General features: G+C 35.3%; 1 protein-coding gene across 4 annotated transcripts in view; it reads right to left on the bottom strand.

The window, feature by feature from the left end:
• Nucleotides 1-24,931, bottom strand: part of CDC14A (cell division cycle 14A) — a 53,726-nt gene that overhangs the window by 15,345 nt on the left and 13,450 nt on the right. For 3 of the 4 annotated variants that reach the window (XM_015636422.3, XM_033516277.1, XM_015636419.3), the window contains exons 4-10: nucleotides 20,128-20,220; nucleotides 17,788-17,867; nucleotides 11,574-11,640; nucleotides 9,157-9,219; nucleotides 5,959-6,046; nucleotides 4,162-4,392; nucleotides 1,925-2,063 (exon numbers count right to left, since the gene is read on the bottom strand). In XM_015636422.3, coding sequence (XP_015491908.1) covers nucleotides 1,925-2,063; nucleotides 4,162-4,392; nucleotides 5,959-6,046; nucleotides 9,157-9,219; nucleotides 11,574-11,640; nucleotides 17,788-17,867; nucleotides 20,128-20,220 — 761 coding nt within the window. The remainder of the gene's footprint in view (nucleotides 1-1,924; nucleotides 2,064-4,161; nucleotides 4,393-5,958; nucleotides 6,047-9,156; nucleotides 9,220-11,573; nucleotides 11,641-17,787; nucleotides 17,868-20,127; nucleotides 20,221-24,931) is intronic. The other variant, XM_033516278.1, reaches the window with a different exon arrangement.

Below are 24,931 nucleotides of genomic sequence, written 5' to 3'. Positions count from 1 at the left end.
GAGCCCTGCAGGAGCACCGGGACTGACTGCCCGAGGGGTTTGTGAAACAAAACCTCTCCTCCATCCCTTCCCTTCTCGGCAGAGAAAGCTGTCACGGGGTCCCTGGTTCTGTCTTCTTGCTAATGCTGTAGTTAGTGTTGTTTGTTTGCCTGGTTATACTAGTAAAGAACTGTTATTCCTATCCCCAGATCTCTGCCTGAGAGCCCCTTGATTTTAGAATTATAATAATTTGGAGGAAGGAGGTCTACATTTTCATTCCAAAGGAGGCTCCTGCCCTCCCTAGCAGACACCTGTCTTCCAAACCAGGACACCCTAGGAAACATGCTTGAATTTAAATACCTTTGAAATATTTCAAGATTATTGCATACACAGTAATAAATTGATCAGATACACATTTCAGTGGAAGAGTTTCTATAAAAAATGCCCCTAAACTAGTCAAAGCTCCCTTATCAAACCTCAAAGAACCTAAGAGATTAGGCTTTGACACCTATTAAGCTTGGGAGATTGAAATTGCAAGATGTTACCTTTTTGTCAGATGCAACTCTGCAGCCCTGAGGGCAAGATATTTTGTACTAGAAAGATGTAACTGACATTCCCAATCCCATTTTGACACCACTGGTGACATTGCTGGACTTCTGTTTGATTGTTGAAACAGGTATCTACTACCCTTAAGAAAGTAGAAAATTCTTACTGAACAACACTACAGCTCTCAGCTATGACAAATGTTGATAGATCTGAAGGACCTTTGTCTGTCTATAAAATCAAGCCAAGTATTCCTTCAGTCAAAGCAAGAAAAGACATGGGCTTTGTTTTTCCTATCTTATAACATAACCAACTACTTTTCTTGTAATTTTGCTCTATTGTGCAAGTCATTTTTAAGAGTGTATCATCCAAGCATCAGCACTGTCTGAAGAAGACTAATCTGGCTCCAGTGAACACCTGTAGTTTAAGAAAACTTGTGGTCTGCAGTATTTTGAATAATAGCAAGCCACCTCTCAAACAGAGGAGTGTCCATTTAGTTGCACTGGAAAATAAACCCCTCATTCATGCTCTATTTCTCTTAAATTACAGTAATTACAGAATTGCAGTAATACATCTCCAATATCCTATCAATTTTAAGATGCAAGGTCAGTGAATCTTTTACAGTATTTACACAGTACCTAGCAGAGTTGATGAATTCTTTTTCCTACTTGTAGTGGATTTTCAAAAAATGTTTTGTCCCATAAAAGTGAAAATGCCTCCAAGTAAATATCATCATGCCATCAAGTCAAATATATCAGCACAACCACTACAATTGTAAACACACAACACAGAAACCACTATGACATTAAACTTTCTGTCTACATCACTGTCATTCATTTCCAGTCAGGATCAAATCTGAAGTTGTATTAAAACAATACATTTTTTTGGCAACAACTACTAGTTCCAAATAAGAAATGTTTCATACGTCATGCTGAAGAATCCTATGGAGATCAAAAGCTCTCTGCCAAGTACTTATGTAATCTTTAGTTACAATAAAGGAAAACCATACAAATGATACCATTTTGAGATTAATTTTAAGTGCCACAGATGATATATAAAGTATTTAAAGACTACTCTTTAAATGCTAATATTTAATAAATCCTATTTGTTGATTTAATCTTTTGTACACATCTGTCCAGTTCCAACACCTTTGTCTAACTCCTAAATTCCCCAGAACAGAAACATGCAGTCTTAGGGTCCTGTGCCCCTTTAAGGGAACAAAATGCACTGAACTCCAGAGAAGCTGACTGCTTCTGAGTAACTCAAATTAATCACATATTAACTAACCTTAAATATATTGAACAGGCAATAACTTACAAATGTCAGTAGACAAATTAGACCCTATAAATAGTTCAAGATGGATAGGGATGGAGAAGAGCAAAGAAAGGATATATATACATACTCTTCCAAGAAGTGCTGCTGAGGTCCTATAATGGAGCCTGGGCGACATATTCTTATCCAAGCAATGGCTTCAGCGTGTGTGAACTTGTAGTGCTTCATTATGTAACAGGCAATCAGTGTTCCTGTTCTCCCCAGGCCAGCTGCAGAAACACAAGTATCAACAGCCACACATGAAGGGATGAGCATTCCAGAATTATCAAATAAAAGTATGGGATGTAAGAAAACTTCCATGCAGTTATTCACCATAATAGTATTTGAAGAAATAATTTCTGATTCAGTGTCCCATTTATCACATAATTCTATTTTAATGCTGTAGATATAGGGATGAATCTTTCATACTTAGAAAAAGTTGATGTTTAAAAGAACACCGGTAACAGTGATCACTCGTGGCAATTGAAAAATTCTACTCCAACCTTTGTTTAAAAAAAAGCCAAAATTTTTTAAAATGCCATGATCAGGCTGGATACCAGCTTCATATTTATAATACCAGTAAAAAAACATAACCATAGCTCCTTTAAGAGGCCAGCACAGGTACCTATAAACCATGGTGCAAACAACATCACATCTCAACAGAGAGCAACTCAGTGGGTTTTTCTTTTTGAATCAGTTTTGTTGTGAAAGCAGCACATAAAACTATTCACTGCTATCTATATAAACAGCAATGACTGTTGACCAGTGTGTAATTTTAGACATCAAGATCTTAAAATAATTTAATCCATTTCCCAACAAATCCCAAACAAATCCTGTTTTTAAGGGGACAACAGAGACATAGAAAAATTAGCTTTTACTAACAGTAAAATCTCAAAATACAGAGTGAGAATTAATCTCTTTCTAGCTCTGTGTGCCATCTACTAGTAAATTGCTTCCCCATTTAAATCTTATTTCCCACAAATACAGTATTTGTAATTTACGGTCTCACAGTAGCCTACTATTGTTTATACACCAACAATGGAAACTCTCCAAGGCAGCCAGACATCTCTGCTGACAATTTTATACACAACTACAAGCTCTTCACATTTAACCAGTAACTAACTGACTTTTTTGAAAGTGAAGATTTAGGTATGATGAAGGTAGAAGTTCACACATAGCGAAGTCCCATAACTATAGCTTGGCTGACAAGCTCTGAAGACTCATTTAAAAGGTGAAGTATTGATTTCAGTTCTTTCCTCCAACATTCTGCTAATGCACAAACTTTCAATTACAGCCCTGTGCAATTAACTGTTCTATCTCATCTGAGACTAGCAGTTTCTAGTGTAATAGCTGTGCCCAGGATACCTCTGCAATATAACTCCGCTTAAGTAAAGACTGACTTAACTGTTATTAAACACTGTAGAGGATTATTTAGGTTGGTGTAAAAACTAAAAAGAACAAGATTGTTGATTTGCTTACTAAATATTCAGACAAAAGACCAAAAATACTTCAGTGTAGAAAGCACATCTCTAACTCACTACCAAGTATGCAATCCTTTAGCAGCTAAGCCTAACAACCTCCTGCTAATCAATAGCTTATACTCTTATTTAGCCAATTAGCAGATGCCCAGCTTATCAATGCCAGAACTTCTGGGTTCTAACAACAACTTGTTGGCAAATAAATCTGTTTAACTTTGATATGCATATTTATTGTTCATGGGAAAATTATGAATAGTATTATTCTTGCTTCTGATCAGGCAAGACAGTCTCCACAATGTCCTTACACAACTCTAAACATAAATCAAGCTGAACCCTTAAAAGCCTTTGTTAATCTCTCTTGACTAAGCATGTTTTGTGTATTTTCTGGCTGGTTTGCTGAATTAGGCTGGTTTGAAATGCTGGCATCACAATAACTCACATCAACTTGAAATGCAGAATTCATACTCCACAAAAAAATGCAGAACAGTCAAAAAGCACAAAGAAAACCTTTTAGTGTTTTGCATTTCCTAGCTAATTATCATAATGCTGTGAAAGCATAATGCAAAAAAGAAACCAGCATCAACTAAATCTTGAGTTTCCAAGTCACATTAAAAAAACCCACAGAACAATGAACAACAGATTGTCAGTTCCTGCAAGTAACAGTGTAGGATGTAAGGGCCTCATATACACAGGAAAATAACAAATATTTCGCATATATTTAGTCAAGAACCATAAAGCATTATTACTCTCACAATCTGAAAGTGTTCTTTAATGTTGTATTTCTGGGATAAACTCTATGTATTTATACTTCTTTTGAATTTCAGTCTGAGAAATGAATAGGTACATATACCTTTACAATGTACTGCAATGGCACCATCAGCATTTTCACAGATGTTCAGGAACCTCTGGACTATACTGTCACTTGGTGTGCTGCCATCAATGAAGAATAGATCATAATGCTCAAAACCAGCATCAGTAAAGCGTTTTGCCTCATAAATTTTTTTGTTTAGTCTTATGATTGATGTGATATTATGCTTCTTGAAATAGGGAAAGTAGGCTTCAGGTGCATGAAGAGGATAACCTATAAAATAATAAAGCCACAATCACTTAAGGTTTCAGGAAGGTTCATGAAGTTCAAAATCCCACTAATCAAAAACTTTTTTGAATTATAAACACACTAATGCTAAAAATGCTTTAATACTTTATTCAGAATAGACATGTTAAATATTATAAAAAAAAGTCCAAAAATGCTTATTAAAACCACTTTTATATAGAAAGAATTAGGAGTTAAAAAGTTAAAACAGGGTCTATATAAAACACTATACTGTCTCCCATTAAGCCCCCATTCTTCTCTGCAAGGGGTATTTTTATATAAAGCTGGGGACATGTATGAAATCAGTATTCCAGAACAGCTGTTTATCTAGATTCAAGCTGCAAACCAAAGAATAAAAGCATGCTTGAAGAGGAAACACAGTTTATAAGGAAAAAACTGGTACTGCAGTTTATCCAGTCAAAGGATAAACTGCAGTACCAAAAATATTCCTGTCCTACTGGGAAGTATGAGAGCTTTACTGCCTTGATTCTCAGTGGAGAGACAGAAGGATCCTCTAGATGAAGATGGGGGACAGGGAGGCAGGTCAATGACCAACCACAAGACAGCTGTTCAGGACAAGTCCTATACAGATTAGTAAATACAATTCAAACCACAACATAAGGAGAAAAATGTGCTTCGTAATGTGTACTTGCAATCACCTGGGAGAGGGTTATTTATAGTTTTGTAACTGGATTTTGAATGCGTTAATTTAATAATTTTCAGTTATACATGTTATAAATAAAATACAGGTTTTCCAAATTCCATGGAGCAATTTAAATAAATTTAGAAAAATATTCTGCAAGAAAAGGCTGCTACAATGATTGCGGAAGAAACCCAAACCAAAATATTTTCTTTCTGGATTTTGTTTACATTTTCAGTGGACACTATGTAACAGGCAGCATTTCAGTCATAAAAGAAACATGAGAGAGCAAAGAACAGCTTGGGGAGGGAAGGTAGATATTCAGAAAATATGCTCACATAAATGAAAGAACATGGCACAAATAATATAGTCAAATTCAGAAAAAAACTGGTGATAGAATTTTCCTTTTAGCTGGACCAAACCTCTACTTTCCCTCTGTCAGTCAAACAGTCAAGTTCCTCTTCTTTTTCATTCCACTAGAATCACATTCCCTAGGTTCTTCACATCACCCCATGTATCTTCAATTGGAAAGGCAAGCTTCTTTCAAAGGTCTTTCCTGGTCTGTGTTACAAAATCCTTAAAACAGTCTTCTGTGTTTAATGCAACTCACCTTTAATTCTGCACACTTACTGTATCAGGTGTCAGGTTCCCCGAGAATAGTAAGCGACCTGAGTCTCTCAGGCACTTTGTCACAGGATGAAAAGTCACTGACTGTCAGAAGAATTGAAATTCTTCTGGCAAAGAATTCCAAAACATTTTGAATTACATTGTTTGAGCATATATAAAATGCTCACTGGATAACTATTTCTGAAGATTAAAACTGATTTATAACCCTCTATTAATCTTCTGCTCATTTGCTGTGATGCTGGACATGCTGGAAAAATAAGATCATAGCACTGCATTACACATCATACCATTTTCAAGTTTGCTTTTTGGGTGTGGTCCACTAAAAGCCAAAAATTTTCCTGGAATAATCCAGTTGAAGTCACCATTTTCCACTCGCTACAAAAATTTCAGAAGAGAAAAACATTTTAGTATCTGTATATACAAGGTAAAAATCATTACTCAAGATTTTATTTTACTCTTTACTATGTTCTTGTTGCATTAAAACCAAACACTTGAAATGTAATTAACTAGCTTTACTATATGGCACAAATTAATCATAAACTGCTTCTCAGATCTATCTTAATAAAATGAAATGTAAAGAAAATTTGCTTAAGTTTTCCAATAAAAGCAGAAAGATCCTTTATGCAAGGTATTTCTCCTGGAGAGGGTTCATTGTTTCAGGACACCTATTACTAACACTGACAAACACCAAGATTCTTCTATGTTTTAATCAAAAGTTATGGAAAAGTGCTTCCTTGTGAGGCACTTCCTAAAAAACCCAATTCACAGAAAACAAATTAAAAACCAATTAGCCTTCAAAATAATTACCCTTTGCCTGTAGAAAATGAAATTTACATATTGGCATAAGCTCTGATGAGCCAGTAATCACAGAATGAAAAGTGTAAATTAATAAAAAGACTAGATTTTAATAAAACTTTCAAACTATGACATTTTGCATTTCTTGCTCACTTTTAAATGAAAACCTAAAAAGGCTCTTCAAATTCTGTCACTGCTGAAAATGAAAGCTTCTTTGGAAATATGTAACATGAACTGTAGTTCCAAACTGCCTTCTTTTCTTTCTTTAATTGAAGACTGTTCATTCCTCATTTGGCAATGCAGTTATTCTCAGCATGACTTTTAAGGACATGGCACTTGGTTCAGCTGCATTATTAAGCTTGTGTTTTTAGCTCTCAGCTCATGAGAACATCCTAATGAGTAAAAGGTTCTGATAATGGACATCACTGTAATCAATTCAGCAACTGTTTGCTTAGCTGAGCCCATTAGGCTCGCTCCCAATGTCCCTGCACAATGGAAACTCCTGGAAGTTGCCCAGGTTGCATAAGGACTAGAGAACCAACCTCAGTGCCAAGCCAGGACCCGTGCCCCCCACTGCTATCACACACTGACATCTCAGCACTGCAGCACCCCTACTCCCTTTAGGGAAGAAGTCCTGTTCAGTAAGCTAAAAATATTTTTGTATTTGTATCACCAGTTTTATTTGGGGATTAAGTTCTTTACAGTTACAGGAGTCATGGTGAATAATTTCAATTTTTATCAATATGAACTACAGATATCTCTATGTGTGTGTGTGTATATATATTCTCAACACTACATGCAAACATCATTATTACTAAAAAAAACCCAATCAGTAATTTACTTTCAGTCCAACAAAAGGGGAATTAGCTGCCTTGATAACATAGTAAGATGAAAGAACTGCAAACATTAAATAAAATTTCCTTTCAGCCTGCTCCATTTAAGTCGTATGCAACTTTTGTCAATATAACCACACATTTGAAGACCTAACATAGCAAAAACCTGTAACATTTAAAGTTTTTGAAATACAGCACGGGACATAACTAAACACAAAGCTGACCACGATGTGTGAAAAAAAAAAGACATACCAAAAAATGGACAAAAAATTAATGATGATTCCAAATTCTTGCTTCTTAAACTCAGCAAACAGTATACTATAAACGTCATTCACATGTATGTACTTTTCACACTCTAAAATAATGTTAAGCCTTAAACAAGATAATGGGATAACTTTAGTCAATTATTTTAGGACTCTTTTTTAAGCAGACTAATGCCTACTATACATACAGAATTCCAAACTACCATTTGTTTTTAGTTTTTCTTTTTGTACACAGAGCCTACCAAAAAGCAGCAATTTCATATTTTAAATTTCAGTTCTGTTCATTTAATTCTGCAAAGAGTATACCAATTTTTTTTACCTAATCATGGAACATTGCAGGATACAGAAATCCTTCTACAAATGCTTTCAAGTTTAGGGAAATAGGGAGATTTGTGGTACAGACTGCCTACTGCAGACATCTACTGTATAGATGTTCTGTCAATTAACTTTTCCCACTGTTTATTCCATTTCTGACTTCTCTTTCTTGAACTTTTATGAAGCATTTCAGTATGTACATGAAATACATACAGCTACAGGAAATTATTTTAAAATGGATATTTTCAAACTTAGCAACTCTACTCTCATTACTTCCAAGTTTTCTGAAAATTGCAATAGAGGGGAAAAATACGGGAAGAATACTGGCTACACTAAAGCAACTCAAGTTTAAAATGAGATTTAAATTTATATTCAAATATTTAGTACACCTCTAGTTTATAAATCTTTCTCCTTAGCCAATACAACTGCAGGAATTTATAGATGTTCCAAAGATTATGTCCAATAAACTAAATGATTGTCACTGATTCAGTAAAAACCCTTTCCTTTCGATGAGATGTGGTATACAAAGACCATGCAACTCTTTTGGACCAGATGCATGTACACCTTCTGTGCCTGAGAGCTCCTCTGCACACAGCCCAGTCCACAGGTACAGCATGGCATATTTTTAAAGCTTCTCTAAAGCAATGTAGCTTGAGACAATTTTCTACTACCAGCAGATAAAGTTGTGCATGTTACAGAATCCTAGAAGCATTGAGAGCTAACCAGAGTATCTATGCCTAGATGGTAATAAAGCTGGCAGAACAGTAAATGAGACCTGTTAGCTTTCTGGGACTTCATTAGGGAAATATTATAGCTGTACTTCCTTTATTAGAACTCCTGATGATGCATCCTTACTTAAAAAAATCCCTGAAGATCTGCTTAATCTAGGTAGCTATAAAAAATTCATCATATATTTGGGACAAATAGGAATGGAAGACAGAGCTAACAAGTGCTGGAAGAAAACATATTTTGTGGGTCAGCTGAGAAACCTTGGATTGTGTCCTGGGAGAAGGTTGGGAAAGCATGAGAGAGGTCCCAGAAGCCAGAAGGACTACAAGAAAACATTAGATTTATGATATGATGCACTGAAATTGCAAGGATAGTAATCCTGCATGTTCTTCACCAAGAGCAGATAGGTTTCCATGTACATACCTTACATATGAACACTGGGTTTTACTTGAATTAGAACGTGTTTCCAGTGTGTTTTCAGTTGGGGGATACTGTATACTCTTATTTTAGGTAACTCAAACACATTCAATGCATTATTAAATGTACAAACCTCATAGTGTTCATATTCATCCACATCAAATGTCTTAAAGTCAAAAAATCCATGCTGCAAGGCCTAAAAGGCAACAAGGTGTCAGTTTACACTGAAATACAATATACAATCTAATTTTATAATACTTTTTTGAGCAAAACTTCATCTCTAAATGTTTGTGGTTGTGCTTTATTGAAGCTTTTACAATAAGACAATATTACATTTTGCACAGATTAACAACACAGACAACAAAAACTCCAACAATGTCACTGAAACATGTTAGGCTCAGTATTTCCCCTCCAAAGACATGAGGATGGCACACAAAGTTGTTGCATATCACTTAAATCGTAACATTGATTCTCCACACCCCACCATGTGGGAGTTTTTTTCTGTAAGGCAGATGACAAGTTAAAAAGCAATTCCCTTTTTGTCATGCACTTATTTAATGATTCCTATGCCAAACATATTTTCATGCAGCTGGACATAACAAAACATTGAACACTCGAGAGTTTTTTTATTTTTCTGCACTTAGTATGATACTCTGGTTATACCATCATAATACCTAGGCAAAACAGCATATACAGAATGCAGTGCCATGTATAATCTCTATTTTATTATTTCTTTTAATACACATTTCACAGGTACAATAAAGCCCACTAGACTACATTAGACAGTATTTATTACAGGACTGAAACAAGTTTTATATTCAATTACCATATTATTATTAATTATGCCACTTCTGTACTGAAGATTTGTATATAATAACCATATAGAACCACATTCAATTCTATGAATATGAAATTCATAGCCAAAATTTATTCCAAATGGGTGGAAGACATTTCTGCAGCATGTATTTATACTGAACCTATTGCATTTTGAGAAATACAAGTACTGCACAAAATTCTGGAATTAAGGTGTGATGAGAACACATCACATATCTATGATTTAAAACCAATTATCATCAGACTGCCATTGTTTGCTACATACAGAGCACTTTTTTGGGACAAATGAAAAATAGCTTTGTTATAGACAAAATAATTTTTTTATTTTGTTCAGTGACTGGACCTGTTATGAAACCTAGGATACTGAGAGGTTTGTCTGAACAGCTGATTTTGAAAAATGTATTTCATTGAAGCATGGTTGGCTGGCTGCACTCTGGAACTTGCAGGCCCCCTGAATTACATGTATATGACATACACACATACAAACACCAAATTTATCCAGGTAAATTAAGACTACTTTCAATTAAGGCATACATTTTCTGCCCAAAGTGTTTTAACCTCTGTAAGTGAGCTAGACAAAAATTCAATAATAAATTTTATGAGAACAAAGGAGGAAAAACTGATTCTCACCGTCCTTTTGATGTATTAGCTGCAGATAAATTACAGTGACTGCACTGACTACTTCAGATCTTCAGGATCCGTAGAATGCCTCACAAATTACAGTCTTTCTGGTAAATGACAGCTCCTTTCCCACCCCCACAGAACTAAAAATATTAAGCTTGATCTCTCTTTTTCCAATTTTTAAAAAATACTTGTTTTGCCATGCTTCTAAGAATTACAGGTGGTCTATAAAGCATCTGTATAGAATTGTTCCTATAGCTTGCTCCCTTCATCAAGGCCAATGGAAATGAACAAAATTTAAATGTCACCAATTAGGAAATTTAAAAAAAAAATTTAAAAAAAACCCCAATACTGGAACTTAGTATTTCAGGACTACCTAAAATGACACATCAAACCACTAATAAGACACACTAGTTTTCACTGGTGTTAAGCAATTTTGAAAAGATCAAACACTGAACCAAGTGTTTTGGGGAAAGCTGGGGCCAAGTACCTGCAAAAACTGTTCTGATTAAATCACATAAATACTTAGGTATCTGTTTCACTTGACTCCATCAACCTGTCATTCCCTCTCATCAATGGTTATAAATGATCAGATTTAAATAATATATAAAAATACATAAATTGATCTATCTATCTATATAGATATATATATACATACACATATTATTAATATGTGTATCTTAAATATCTATATATACACATTATATATATATATATATATCTATATAAAAATCAGATATAAGGGATCAGATTTAAATGCAGACCTAACACAGTGTCTTGCATTAAGAGCTGTCCCCAGCCAGGCCTGGTGCATTCCAATTCATGAGGTGAAGTTCAAAAAGCTGTCAAAGGCCAGGCTAGACAGGTCAAAGTGCAGCCTTCCTCAGCCATCAGTACTCAAACACAGGCCTCAGTAACTTAGGCTTCATCACTACTCATTCACAGAGTCTGCTCTGAAACCATAATTTCATATTTGTTTTATAATCTATTTTATATTAATATTAATATATATATTTATAAGCTCTTCTAACAGTATTTTTCTTCATGTTTTAAAAATGAATTTAAACCTGTTTTGCAAGGAAAAAATATTGTTACCTTATTTACTCCCTGTAAACAGTCCAAGATCGTAAGATTGTATGTGCAGTTCCCAAATGAAGCATCCCTATAGATTTAATATAGATGAATTTAATATACACAGAATTATTTTAAGAACTAGGGGAAAAGCAGAACACAACAAAATACATTCAAGCTATTCAATCCCCTTTGTGAACTCTGAATTAAAGTTCAAAGACATCTTTTTAGAAGCTTGTTCAGGCTAAAGTACTCCCCTGCCCAAGATGTAGCTCAGACTAAATGCAGTTAGATATTGCAAGCTACTTTAGGTGCATATTTTACATCAGGTTACTACATGCTCTTTACAAAATTATTTATGCTATCCTAGAACATGAAGGTTTGCATCCTCTCAAAGATAGTAGCAAAAAAAGTACAGTTTGCTTTAACCATTATTCAAGTCTTAATTGAGTGACACTAATGGGCAGGCAAATAAGACTACTAGCTTGGAATTCATTTACAGGCTTTCATTTTGATGCCCCATTACAGATATGATTAAACGTTATCCCAATATAATTAACTTTAAAATGACTTAGCCTTAGTTTACCACATGAAAATTACAACTTGTATGTAAAAGACAAAGTGAGATTCACCACCAAACACACACCACCAAAAAAATGCATTGTGGAAAAATGAAGAACTACTTTTTGAAGTGCGCTTCAGATTACTCTGATTTTAACAAAACTCTGCCTGAGCAGATTATTTCCTTACTACTCTTTAAGGAAATCTTTTATAGCTGTTTTCTTAGCTGCCTTAAGAGTCTTAAGAACTGCAACTTATCAGAACAGTAAAATTTTATGTTCAGACAGATACGTATATAATCTCTAATTTATTAAAAAATTTCAATTTCATTGAAAACTTTCCTTTTTTGATAAAACTTGCTATAAGTAGTATGAAGTTTTTCATATGCTCCTTCAGTTCTCAAGTATTTGAAGAAAATTCACAACTATTCTTTAAGAGCAGAATAAGTTTAGCAGTTTTGAGCAAGCAGTGCTCATAGAAAATGATTTTAAGAAAATTAAAAGCTACTATTTTGGTAGTGTCATATTGCAGACAGGCCAATCTAAAAAGGCTTTCAAATTATTACATTATTAAAACACTCTTAACCATAATGTTTTGGAATGGTAACTTTGAAATGTATATGAACCTTCCTTTTTCAAATCCAACAGAGTTTTAAAAATGAGAAGCCACAAAGCATTTTCATTACATGGAATAAGCAGAACATATCAAACTCAATATATGAATTTTGCAGACAATACATTTTTGACTGATAATGGATTAACATTAATATTTTGAATATCACATGATAACAGATCATTTTAGCACAAAATTATTTTAGCAAACAAAAATGTCTTTTGAGCAAAAAAATTAAGGGCCCCAATGGGAGCACATACATAGCAGAAAGGGTTTAAAATCTGTACCAGTTTTCTGGAGGGGCTGATAAAAATAAAATCCAAACAAATGGAAACGGCAAAATTATATGTTTAGAGAAATATGAACAGAAGATATGGTCATAGAAAACAGGTTCTATTTTATATTTTACTTTGCTGTAAGAAGAATAACTTCTATTTTATCTGTATATATAATTACTTCTTTGGCTGATAAGGCATCTAATAGTGCTGTACATAAAAACTATGCTGGGGGAAAAGAAACACATAATCCCTAATCCATTAATAAGGAATTCTATGAAAGAGGGAGGGAGGATGGTGAAGCTGACCTAGATGTACAATTCCAGGTGTACAATATTCTCAGCTACAGTTCCTACAGCCAGCTGTTACCAGTGACCTGCAAACAGATGCCGGCAGCTAACACGAATTGCCTCCAGCGTCCTTGTCTCAAATGTCTCATTTCTGCCGATGTGCACCTGACTAAAGTAGGTTGCTGATCGCATTTTCTTACAGTATTCTTCCAGTTTTATATGCCCAAATGAATCGCCAGCTTACTTTTCAAACAGTGACAGAACTCCATTCACTTTCAAAATGAGAAAAAAATATAAGTATTTCTAAGAGATACAGATTCACTATGAATCTGAGCTGGCATTACAGAGCTGCATATCCCACATCCGATTTCACAGTTGTTGTAGCTGACCTCATTACTGCATAATGCTTTCCCTTTCCCCAAACCTCTAAATACTGTCAATAACAAAACAGTTTGCTTCCCCAGCATTTGCCAATAAAGAAACAACCCCCAGAATCTATAACCAAAATCCATCTTTGAAATTCACATCATTATTTAGAAACTGAACATAGTAATATTAAAATATATTTGTTTTTTCATCAATACAGAGTAGTCTGAGGTAAAAAATCTGAAACTGCTTCTCAGTAGGTAACTGGTACTCATGACAATTTGAAATGGTGTTAGCACTGCTTTTTAAATGGAAGTGAGAAGATACAGTATAAGATCTTCAAGAGACTAGAGCGTCACCAAGTGACAGTGAATCAGCCAAAAATAAGACAAAAGTGTCTCAAAGACAGTAGTGCCTTATCCTGCCAAGTTATCTTTAGCTTTTCTATTATAAAAACAAAACAAACAAATTTCCATGAATTTTGTAAGAGAACTGATCTGATTTTTTTCCACCCCTGAACTGTATTTGCTGAAGCTGTCTTTAAATGAAGTACCAGCTGAAGACCTAAGCCGATTAGGGCTTTTTCAGGTCACCGAGCTACATGAAAGTAGATCAGTTTCCCAGTGATCACTTCATGTAAACCCACCTCAGTACTCCACAAAGAATCTGACAGCCTACAGCTTTTCCCTATCAAAGCTGTCTGTTTTTTTCTTTTCAAATAGAGGACTCTTCAGGTATCAAATGAACAAATTTGTTAAACAGTCCAGTTGTAACACTGAACTGAACATTGCTCACTAATAAAATCTTAAACCGTTTAATTCAAACAGAGATGACCTATACCACAGAAGTTATGTAATATGTAAGTTCCAGGCTGCAAGAATAAACTCAAGTCAATAAATACTGAACAGCAATAATTAGTATCTCCACATTATTTCCTTCATAGACCTTAGAACATGTGTAAAGAGGTAAGGCATTTGGGTTATGCTTTTAATTGTACGTAAGAGTCATTTTAGTCCTTTTGCAAGGCACTAAAGGTGTGGAAAGAGTGCCAACTTCCTCATAGCACCAACTTCTTTCCTCATAGTACAGCCTGATGCCAAGCAGACACAGTACCTACGGCAGAGCTACTGCTTCCAGCACAGGTTCAATTGCTTGAGGCTCTGTACTATGCTACATTTTACAACAGAGACAGTCCAAATGTCTTGGAACATGGTGGGGGGAGGGGGAAATATCTCAAAGGCCTTGAAAAACCAGGGAGGATGAATAAATTATTGCTTTCCCATTTCCAGCTAATCTAGATGGTCCCACTGCAGGCCCTCATCAGATCCTGCCCTTCTCTCAGCACCAGTAATTCTTGAAGTTCTTGTGTGTACCCATCTCTACCTATAAATTCAACACCCAAACAGCCCCTCCCTATCAGACTTCCCATTTCTCATCTAGCTTCTTTTCTTATCACAATCCTTCTGTTTATTTCCTCACTGCTCTTTGTCTCCTCTCCAGTACAGCCAGATTACACACCCACCTTCCCCAGCAGGACAAGCTACACTGCAGGTAACAGAATCTGCTTAGGCTCTAATCCAGAGCCACGACCTGACCTAGTCAAAAGCAGAGCCAAAAGAAATGTAAATGCTTTCCAGCCCCACACCATGCGAAAAAGAATGCTCAAAAAATCAGGATGTTTAATTCTTCTAGCAAAAGCTGCTTACACTGTATTCCTTCTAGAGACAAAAAGGCCTAAGAAGAATGTCTCCCTCTAATGTTGCCAAAGCTTTGAGTTAAAAAACCTCAAATGAAGCAACAAAAGCCCAAACATTTACCAGATCCCACCCCAGACCAGACAAAATCTACCACCAAAACACTGTAATTGTCAAAGGCTTTAGCTGTAGACAATCATTTCCTTCACAGCAACCTGGGGCTTAAAACACACGGAAAAAGACTGCAAACTAATGTTTCAGAATATCCTACTCTATGAATTTATTGCCGTCTTCTCCTGAAGCTGACAAATGCAATTAAGCGATTATTCTTTTATAGGCATTTTTCCTACTCAGACAGCAAAACCCGAGTAGTCCCTTGGCTGGACTTTGCCTTCTTCAATGTTTTTGCATAGCATACTCTTCCCAGTGAAACACAAAAAGCTTTTTTGTACATAATATGAAATTATCCCCAGAAAGTCTTGCTGTTTCTTCTATTTTTTTGATCCCTCCTTTCACGATTCTAGAGTAGCTAACTATTCTATTGGGGAATAAAATTTCATTAATCCAAACTCACAAGGATTATATATGAATAATCAATTAACACTTAACAGGAAATTGTTTTGTGTCATTAAATTTGTTACCGTGGTTCCAATCAGCCTCACAAGAAATCGGAGACAATTACTTTCACTAGCCCTTACCAGTCAAGTAGAAAGAGCATTTTCTTATCATTGCTACTACAATCAATATCAGTATTATAAGGAATTAATTGCAAAGCAAGACTCTATAGTCTTTGATTGCAGCAAACAGGGTCCTGTAAGACTGTTCTGCAAACACACTATTCCTCCCAAGTTTTCCTACAATTTTGGGATATGACAACTAAGTTTCCTCACTTTGTCAAAACCTCTTTTCTACCCACCTATATTTTCACCTTGGCAGGGGTGAGAAAAACAAAGACATTCAATTTACTACAATTTCAAACAGCAGATCACTTTAATTGGTCAACAAGACATAGCTATTCAGCTATGGGGTGTGATCAGAGGTATCCCAGGATCCTGAGGGAACTGGCTGATGTTGTTGTAAGGCCGTTCTCCACCATATTTGAAAAGTCACAGCAAACAGGCCCAGTCCCCAGTGACTGGAAAAAGGGAAACATCGCTCCTATTTTTAGAAAGGGTAGAAAGGGAGAACCAAATAACTGCAGGCTGGTGAGCACCACCTCTGTGCCTGGGAAGATCATGGAGCAGATCCTCATGGAAGTAATGCTAAGGCACATGCAAGACATTGTTTAATGTAGATCATGACCCCTGTATCTTACACAGAATTTGGAGATATTAAAAAACACTGACATGCTTAAAGTAACTGGTACTTTTAATGCATTGTATCAAGTATCTTTTTTTTTTTTTAATTAGCTGAAAAAAAATAAGGATACCAGTAGCTCAGTAAACTTCTTGGGCTCTGGAAAGCTATCAATGACCAGGTCAGCGTACAAATTCTCTGCCAATAAAAGCTAATACTGATTTAATACCTTTTTTTAAAATGTAGCTGATGGTTTAAGATTTCATAGTCAAACTAGTCTTGACATAAAAAAATCTACCACCCCAACAGTTTATACTGCATCTGGCTTCTGTGCAAAGTATGAAAAGAGACAATCTGATCTTCCTTTGCTGGGTGGCTGAAAAATCAGAGGAATTTGATATGGACAAGGTAGGTCTACATTTACAAATGCATTGGCTGACAGTGAACACTACTTGCAAAATGCTGATTCCTCTAAAAGAGAGGATATTGACCTTCTTGAAGTTAACTTTTCTTGCCAGCGTTTGCAGAAGAATACCATGAGGTATTCTCATTCACAAAGCATAAGGGCATTTGATAGCCCACACGTGAAAAATATTTGGAAGTCTCTATTAGATAGGCATGACAGCTAAAATTCCTTAGATTCAAGCCTCAATGTGACCTTAGGAGAATAAAGACAGATTGATAGAAACTATGACTCAGTGAAAACATTCCGTGACCTTAGCAACAGTACCTGTTCTGTAAAATAGAGAGAATATAACAGCATAAAACCCCCTTCAATCCTGTAAGCCTCACAAGCTAGGGACTAGGTAATTTCAAATATTTTAATGACTTCCAAATAGTAGAAGAAGATACATTATGAAGAAAAGGTTTAAGTGCTAAATCACAAACAAAGAACTATTTTCACAACCTGACAGTTTGGTAGACTGAGTTTTAAGTAAGACTTATATCCATCTAAATGATTTATTATTCCCCACAAACAGCAACTAATTACACGACGTGCAAAAAATTTTTTTTCTGGAGATCAGTCATTTTGATACAACACCTGTATCAGACATGAAACACCTTTTTGGGAGGCAATCTAAACCCCAAATTTTTAGCATATTTCAAAACTGAGAAGGTAGTCTCATTTCTTATGTTCACGTACCTAAATGGAAGATATGGTGGATTAGATCCAGATAAAAGCATCCTGTAAGCTTCTTCTGGTGTTTTCTTCAAGTATATAACCTAAAAAGAATGGGGGAAGAGGGTGGGAAAAAAAAAAAAATCAGCCCCGCACCTGGCAAAGTCTTTAACCAGATAGCAACTTCCTCCAGCACACTAAACTCCTAAGAATGCATGTGATATTCCTTCATGACATACATAGATCAGAAAAAGGCATATCTATACAAAGAAAAGATTCAGATATCAACAGAAACACTCTGTTTGGTGTCAATACCTGACTTAAAAAAAAACAAAATTGGAAAAAAGTCACATACTGCTACAACTGAGAGACTGGAATGTTGCATGAATTACTGTAAAATAGCTTACATTTAAAGCCTAAATTCTTGCTTACAGACAGAATACCCTTAGAGGGTAGCTCAGAGAACTTCGGGAAAAAGGTGAGTTTCCATCTTATCAAGGAACTGTGAATCTGAACTAGGGGCAAATTTGTATCACATTTTTTCCCAATACTGCAGGTTTTATTTGACAGAAGTTCTGGCCCTTCAAAGCTGTGTCTGCTCAAAGACATGCATACATGACACTTGGAACTAAACACGGGTCACTGTCTGTTCACATGGCTCATAAAGGCTCATAATAAAGACACCAAGGGCAAACAGAAAAAAGATATTGAGAGCACAAAATGAAAGAGGAGAGGGAAAGAAAGACTGACAAGGTCCTGAAAAAATCAAAAGTATCTCAGATGTCAGGAGGAAGGATAATGAAAACATTACAGTATGTCTTCAGTACCTAAAATGTACTGAATTCCATTAAGAAAAAAATCAAGGAGACATTTTCTGACTCATCTGTATCAATGAAAAGTCAGCAACCAAAACTAAGCTTCATTTTTAATCTAATATGACAATTCTTCAGAGTGCTTTCATTCTACAACATACACAAATTAAAAAAACCACCCTAACAACCCAAAAAGCCCATTGTGAATAATTTGGATAAAACAAATTTATCCATTTGGATAAACTGGCTAACAGAACTAGTATCTAAAATGCAATGTAAAAGCTTAAAAACTTACTTTACAGATAGTAACTATTCTCTTAGATTTTTTAGATTTAGGATTTTTTTTTTTTTTTTGACAAGGGACAAGGTTTTCTTCCCTTTCCCCACTGTCATTGCTGTAACTCTAACCATGTGCACCACTACTTATAAAACCTAGATTCAATAAATACTGAACATGAAATATTTTTTCTCTGACATTTTCATTTTTATGTTCTCAACCTTCTGAGGCCCCACACAGGCACATGACATGTAGCAACACTGGCCCCATGTACTCGCTGTCAAGAAAACTCATATCGTATTTCCTAAAAAGCTTACAGAAAAAAAGGGAATCAGAATTTTCCAAGTCCACCTTTACACTTAATCCCCACAATATTTCAAATGCAATTAGGATTCATATTTTTCCCATCTGCAATTTACAAATCAGAAGGGTACAGAACAGATCCCCTCTAGAGCTGCTTAGATTACCAACAAACAAACCCTTCATGTTTCAAGTAGGGCTGAGTTGTCCAATTTGACTTTTTAAATTAGGAAAAAAACACTCCTGCAAGCAAAAAACTGGGCATGCCAGTAGTTTCCTATTACCCAGTCATTATTATATATTAATAAAAACAACAAACTTAAGAACTTAACAGCTTTTTTCTCTCATCAGCATTACAGAAATCTAATAAAAGATATTACTACCAAAATACACACTTAGAGGAATCATAAGTAATATGTCCAGTCCATCTGCTACATAAAAGTGAAAGGAACAGGAACCTGAATAAATAAACCAAGCCTCCTCAATTAACTTTCAAACACCACCAGAGCTGTGGCACACTGTCTATTATGCTGGGTAGGCTATGAAAATTAAATGAGAAAATAAATCAATTCAATAATTACTATGCCTCTGGTTTAGTAACTTTAGGAAGGCTGTGGGAAAAATCTTTTCTCCTTCCTAGTCTGAATCTCACTGATGACATGAGAAGCAATTCATCCTAACATAGGATTAGAGCAAAGTGATTTGGATTTTCAACATTCAAGAAAATGGTATTCTATGGAAAAACATGCAGGGATCTGCCAAAGTCATTCCCTGTGTAGTAAAATAAACTGAATTAAGGGATGATGACCAGATTTCCCTAAAACTCATACAACAATGTTTTCAAAGACAGCTTAGAGACAAATGAAAAGACCATCTGCCCACCTCTCTAAAGAAGCACCCCTTGAGAAGCCATTTTACACACAGGGGAAGTCCCTTAAGGAAGGTTAAAGTATCCATGTGATCAAAAATACTTACAGCATATGCACCTATTAAAAATGCTGCATTCGCTCGCTTCCGCTGGTCAAAACTGGTGTAGTACACAATCCTCTTTCTTGAGAGACTAAAATACTGTTTAAAAAAAATAAACAAACAAAATAGCATATTTACTAAGAAAAGAATATGCTTTAAGAATACTGTAGCAAAATCACTTTTCCAAAACTGCAAAACAAGTCAGAGAAAATTCTTATCTTTAAAATTAAAGAAGAAAAAATTACTGATACTCTGAACAATCTTCTTATATCACAGATAAATAAGAGTGCAGGGAAATAGCCACTGTTTCTGGGCAAATCTCTTGGTTAGCTATACAAAACCATGCTATAAAGTGGAGCTGAACCATATCTTCAATATAAAAAATTGGATTTTTCCTCCCCAAGTTTAAATATTTGAAACACTAGTTTATGAACACTGTTTAAAGACATTGAAATTTTCAAACTAAAATATCCTCCTGTACATTAAACCTCTTTAGCACATAACTCCGTGGAGAAAACAAAAGAAAAACTCAAGCAATCAACTTTACAGCCATTTTATAAGTAAAACACTTCCATCTATACTTCTTTAAAATGGGGTGACGGACATCTTTAGAAACCTTCAACAGCAAGAATTAAAAAGGAAAAGAAAAAAATGTAGAGGAGAAAAGCCTGAAGGAAAGGCTAGGCAAAGACAAAACTAATTACACTCACAATTCTTCTTTCTTTATGAAGAAGCCTGTGTCAGAATCCCATGGACAAACCTCCCATTGAAAACAAAATCAACAAGCACCCGAAAAGAACAATAATGACAAGCTGCAGCAAAACTAGTTAATGCCAGAGAGAGACAATATTGCCACTTAACAATGGTGTTGAAAAATGTACTGCATTAACAATTTTTAAAACTTCATTAATTGCCACATTTTCATTATACTCTGCTATACCATAGCATGTTTTTCCAGACAGATTTTTACAATATCCTTACACTTTTGAGGAAGTCATCAACAGATATATTAGATTCTGTTTCTAAATATTTGAAACATTTTTCTATTTTTAAAAGTTTCATGTTCTATAAAATGTCCTAATACCAGTGCCATTGTTACCCAGCTTCAGGTTTTTAACTCTTGACACTTGGCATGGGGAGATAAGGTAACTGCTGCAGAACAGCATTTCATTTGTAGTGCCAACTGTATTTCACTTCCAGAAATCTGTCAATGTCAAATCTCGTCTCAAAACTTACTGCAAATTTTAGAACAGTTTTAACCACCTAATCAAATTTTTTTTTAAAAAAAAAAAAATTAAAAAAAAAATAAAAAATAAAAAATAAAAAATCAAACAGCCAATTGGCGCGGGAGAAAACTGATGTAGGTACCACGGTGAGTTTCTCACTCCCACCTCCCAGAGAAGCAGCACCTTTAGTCGCAGTTCTAACTGTACCTTCCAGTCTGATCTTACAAGCCACAACTTCCAGAGGTGGAAGGAGTGAGAGTTAATGTGACTGAGTGTAAAACAGGACTGTAATTCCTGAAATAGCTGCTGGTTGCTGTAGACTGGAAGAGGTTGTATCTTGAGGCCAACAGCAGCATCTCTCTCAGTGTATATGCAAACATACAAGGCACAAGTTGTTACTTAATTAGTGAAGCATTCAATTATTATTAAAACTTGACAAAATGAATCCCAGTACTTTAAGATTCCTCCCTTATTCCCCCTCCTCAATTTTTTAATTTTAGTGTTCTCTAACTGCAATTCCACCCATGATGTGTAGGTGGGATAAGATTACAGTAGTTATGCAACAGTGACAGAACTTCAATTATAACTTATTGACTACTACTTATTTTAAAGCAAAGTTCTTTGCAGCGGTTTACAGTTCACCTAAAACATTATTTTAAACTGCAAAGCTAGCTAGTGAGAAGGAAGTTCAATGTAGAAAGACCACATTTCTTGAAGATTTTATTTCATAGAACGGATTTTTTTTAATCATATGAATATATCAAGTCATTCCAATTTTAAGACATTTTTGTACCCAAAGTAGCCATAATCTGAGGCTTCCAGAATATTAAGATGAAAACAATGGATCAGTTTTATTGCATCATTTTCAAAATGTAAGGGTTTAATCCTTATTATATGAAATATTTAAATGTGTTTTAAATCCTGACTAAAGCTTTAACAAATTTAACAAAATTGAAAACTGGTATTAATGTCTTATAGCATAGCAAGCAGTGGAACACAGCAGCACAATTTAAGTCTTCAGAAGCTTATAAAACAAATAATTGTTTTTACTTGCACACTAGTTACAGAAAATTAAGTTTTACAGTACGTGTTTGCTGAAACATCAATACAGTGCATCTGTTAACATTAACATGCAATTTGTCAACTCAGTGCACTTTCATTATCAAAACTAAGCTATATGATCTATTTTTTAAAAAATACTGATTTTATGACCACATTTAGTAAGCTACTTCTGCTCCTCTGGCCAGGTTCAACGATGAGCTTTCACAACAGTTCTGGGAGATTATACTGTTTTTACAGCTCCAGAGCTCCACCTGAACAGATCAGAGCTTTAGTTCCCTTAGGCACTGCAGAACTCTGAAAAATCAGCAATGTTTCAACAAGGAATTTTTCCATACAATTTATTTAGGCAATAACTACAGTTGCAGATAACAGTTGCCAATAATTTTTTTTTCCACAACAAAACTAAGGTGCACACACTATGAAGTACTAAAAATATTCTTTAGCAGTGATAAAATTTTATCAGTTTCACACATCATTAAAAGATAAATTTTAACAGCATAACGTAACAGTGTCAGTCAAGGTATATCCCAGAGGAACATACTGATAGACAATCTTGTGAATTAAAAGCAGAAGTCACAAAGAAAGTGTAGAAGTCTTTGCTTTAGGTAATAAAACAAATACATAAGATGTATGAGAGGGTCATAGAATATTTACTTTCACTGTAAGATTTTATTTTTTCTTTTTTAAAAGCTCCCTATAGATCTCAAGAGAGACTTACTTGCAGAGAATCAATGACAAGATTAGAAAGTGCTGTGGTGGACAATTGCCTGATTGATAGCAGCATAAAATCAACCTATTATTTGACAGTATTTTATATAACGGATATGGTTTAATACAGTTGCAATGCTCAAGCAAGAAATTACTTCAATGTGTTTAATGAGCCTAGATCTATGCAAATTTTACTTTATATATATACAAGTGTGTATAAATAGATAATATGTACTTGTAAATAGAAGTGAATACAAGATAACTTAATACAAAACAATAAATTTAAGCACGTGCATGCAACCCTGCCTCAAAATCTAGGATGTCCTAAACGAGATGCTTTGTAATTACTATAGTTCCATGTGTATGCCCAGCAGTTTATTTATATTAAAACAGACAAAAACCCCGAATCCCTTTATGATTCAGCAGCACTAGAGTTAGCATACAAAAGTTAACCCCATAGTTTATAAGCCTGCCAGTAGATTTCCTCTCCTGCCTTTGATCTTCAAAATTTCTATAATTTATATCAGCAACACACCCCAATTACTTCTGCTCCTAATTTACTGAGAACATGTAAGGCTATGCATAGATAAAACACAACAGTTTTTTAAAAGCAGATTTATGAAACCATGAAACCAGATTTACTTAAAAACAAGAAAAAAAAATTCTTTCAGAAATGAAGCCCAGTTGCTTAGTCAAGTGTTTTCTTCCCTGAACAGAATTCAAATACCAAGCAGCAAGACAGCACAGACAAGCATGTTTTCATTGCTGTTGACTTGGATAGTGAAAATCATCTTCACAGCAATCAACAATTGAAAAATTACAAACACAACAAGGTCAGAAAGGTTTTCCTGTAAGGCACAGCCAAGACTTTGCCTCAAACTTTCTTGGTAAATGCATATCTGAATAAATTCTTCACCTCTTCAGAACAGAGGTATTCAGTGTCTAAAAAAAAAATAAATCAGTCAGCATAAAGTTACAACAGTTTACTTTAAAATGCTGATCTGCCATTAGCACATTTCAAACCATTATCCCTCCTCACCCATCCCCCATGAAAGGGGAAGGAAAGCAGAATACTGCCTCATGTTGAACTTCTCTCCCAAAACAGAAAAAGATATAAAGGAGTCTTAAGTCTTTGAGACACCATATCCTTACCAAAAACCTCACGTTTATGAATAATTTATTTTTGTGCTATACTTCAAGACTGTTTTCTTAAGAAAATACACTAAGTGCTTACCCAACAAAGCACACCAAATCATCTGGGCTTAAGCACTATGATTGTTTCAGGGTCCCAGAAGTGTTTCAGGATGGAAACAGCAACCATCCCATGATAATCTGCAGTCTTTTTACTTCCTATGATTAAACAATTCCTGCAACTGGTCACAGGGCATCCTTAAGGCAAGGGTGTGCAAGCAGAAGTTTCCCAACAGGGCTCTCTCCCTCTGTCCATAGTCTGGTCTGCATTTCCCATTTCTGAAACGCTCATCCCAGGCCGCTTACACATCACCTGCTGCCTCATGAGAATGACTATACTTTTGCTGCTGCAGGGCAGGTAAGTCACAGGTCACCAACTTGTGAATGCCCTAGTTCAGGACTCAGAACTCCTCTTGGGGACCAGTGTGAAGGATGGACATGATGACTAATTCTTGCCTGGGGAAGCTGAGCAGCAGTCACTGTAGCTAGGCCTAAAGTTCCCAGCAGATGCACTCCTCTGAGGCATGTAAATACACATGCAGAGGCAGGCTTCAGCCCTGGGTCTCCATCTTACAAGCCTACTTACCCACTGCAGATGGCATCTAAATTGAGACAGAGTGTAG

This window comes from Parus major, chromosome 8, assembly GCF_001522545.3.
Source record: "Parus major isolate Abel chromosome 8, Parus_major1.1, whole genome shotgun sequence".
Lineage (NCBI taxonomy): Eukaryota > Metazoa > Chordata > Aves > Passeriformes > Paridae > Parus > Parus major.
The sequence above is the reverse complement of the archived record's forward strand: the minus strand, read 5'-3'. Positions and strand labels throughout refer to the sequence as shown.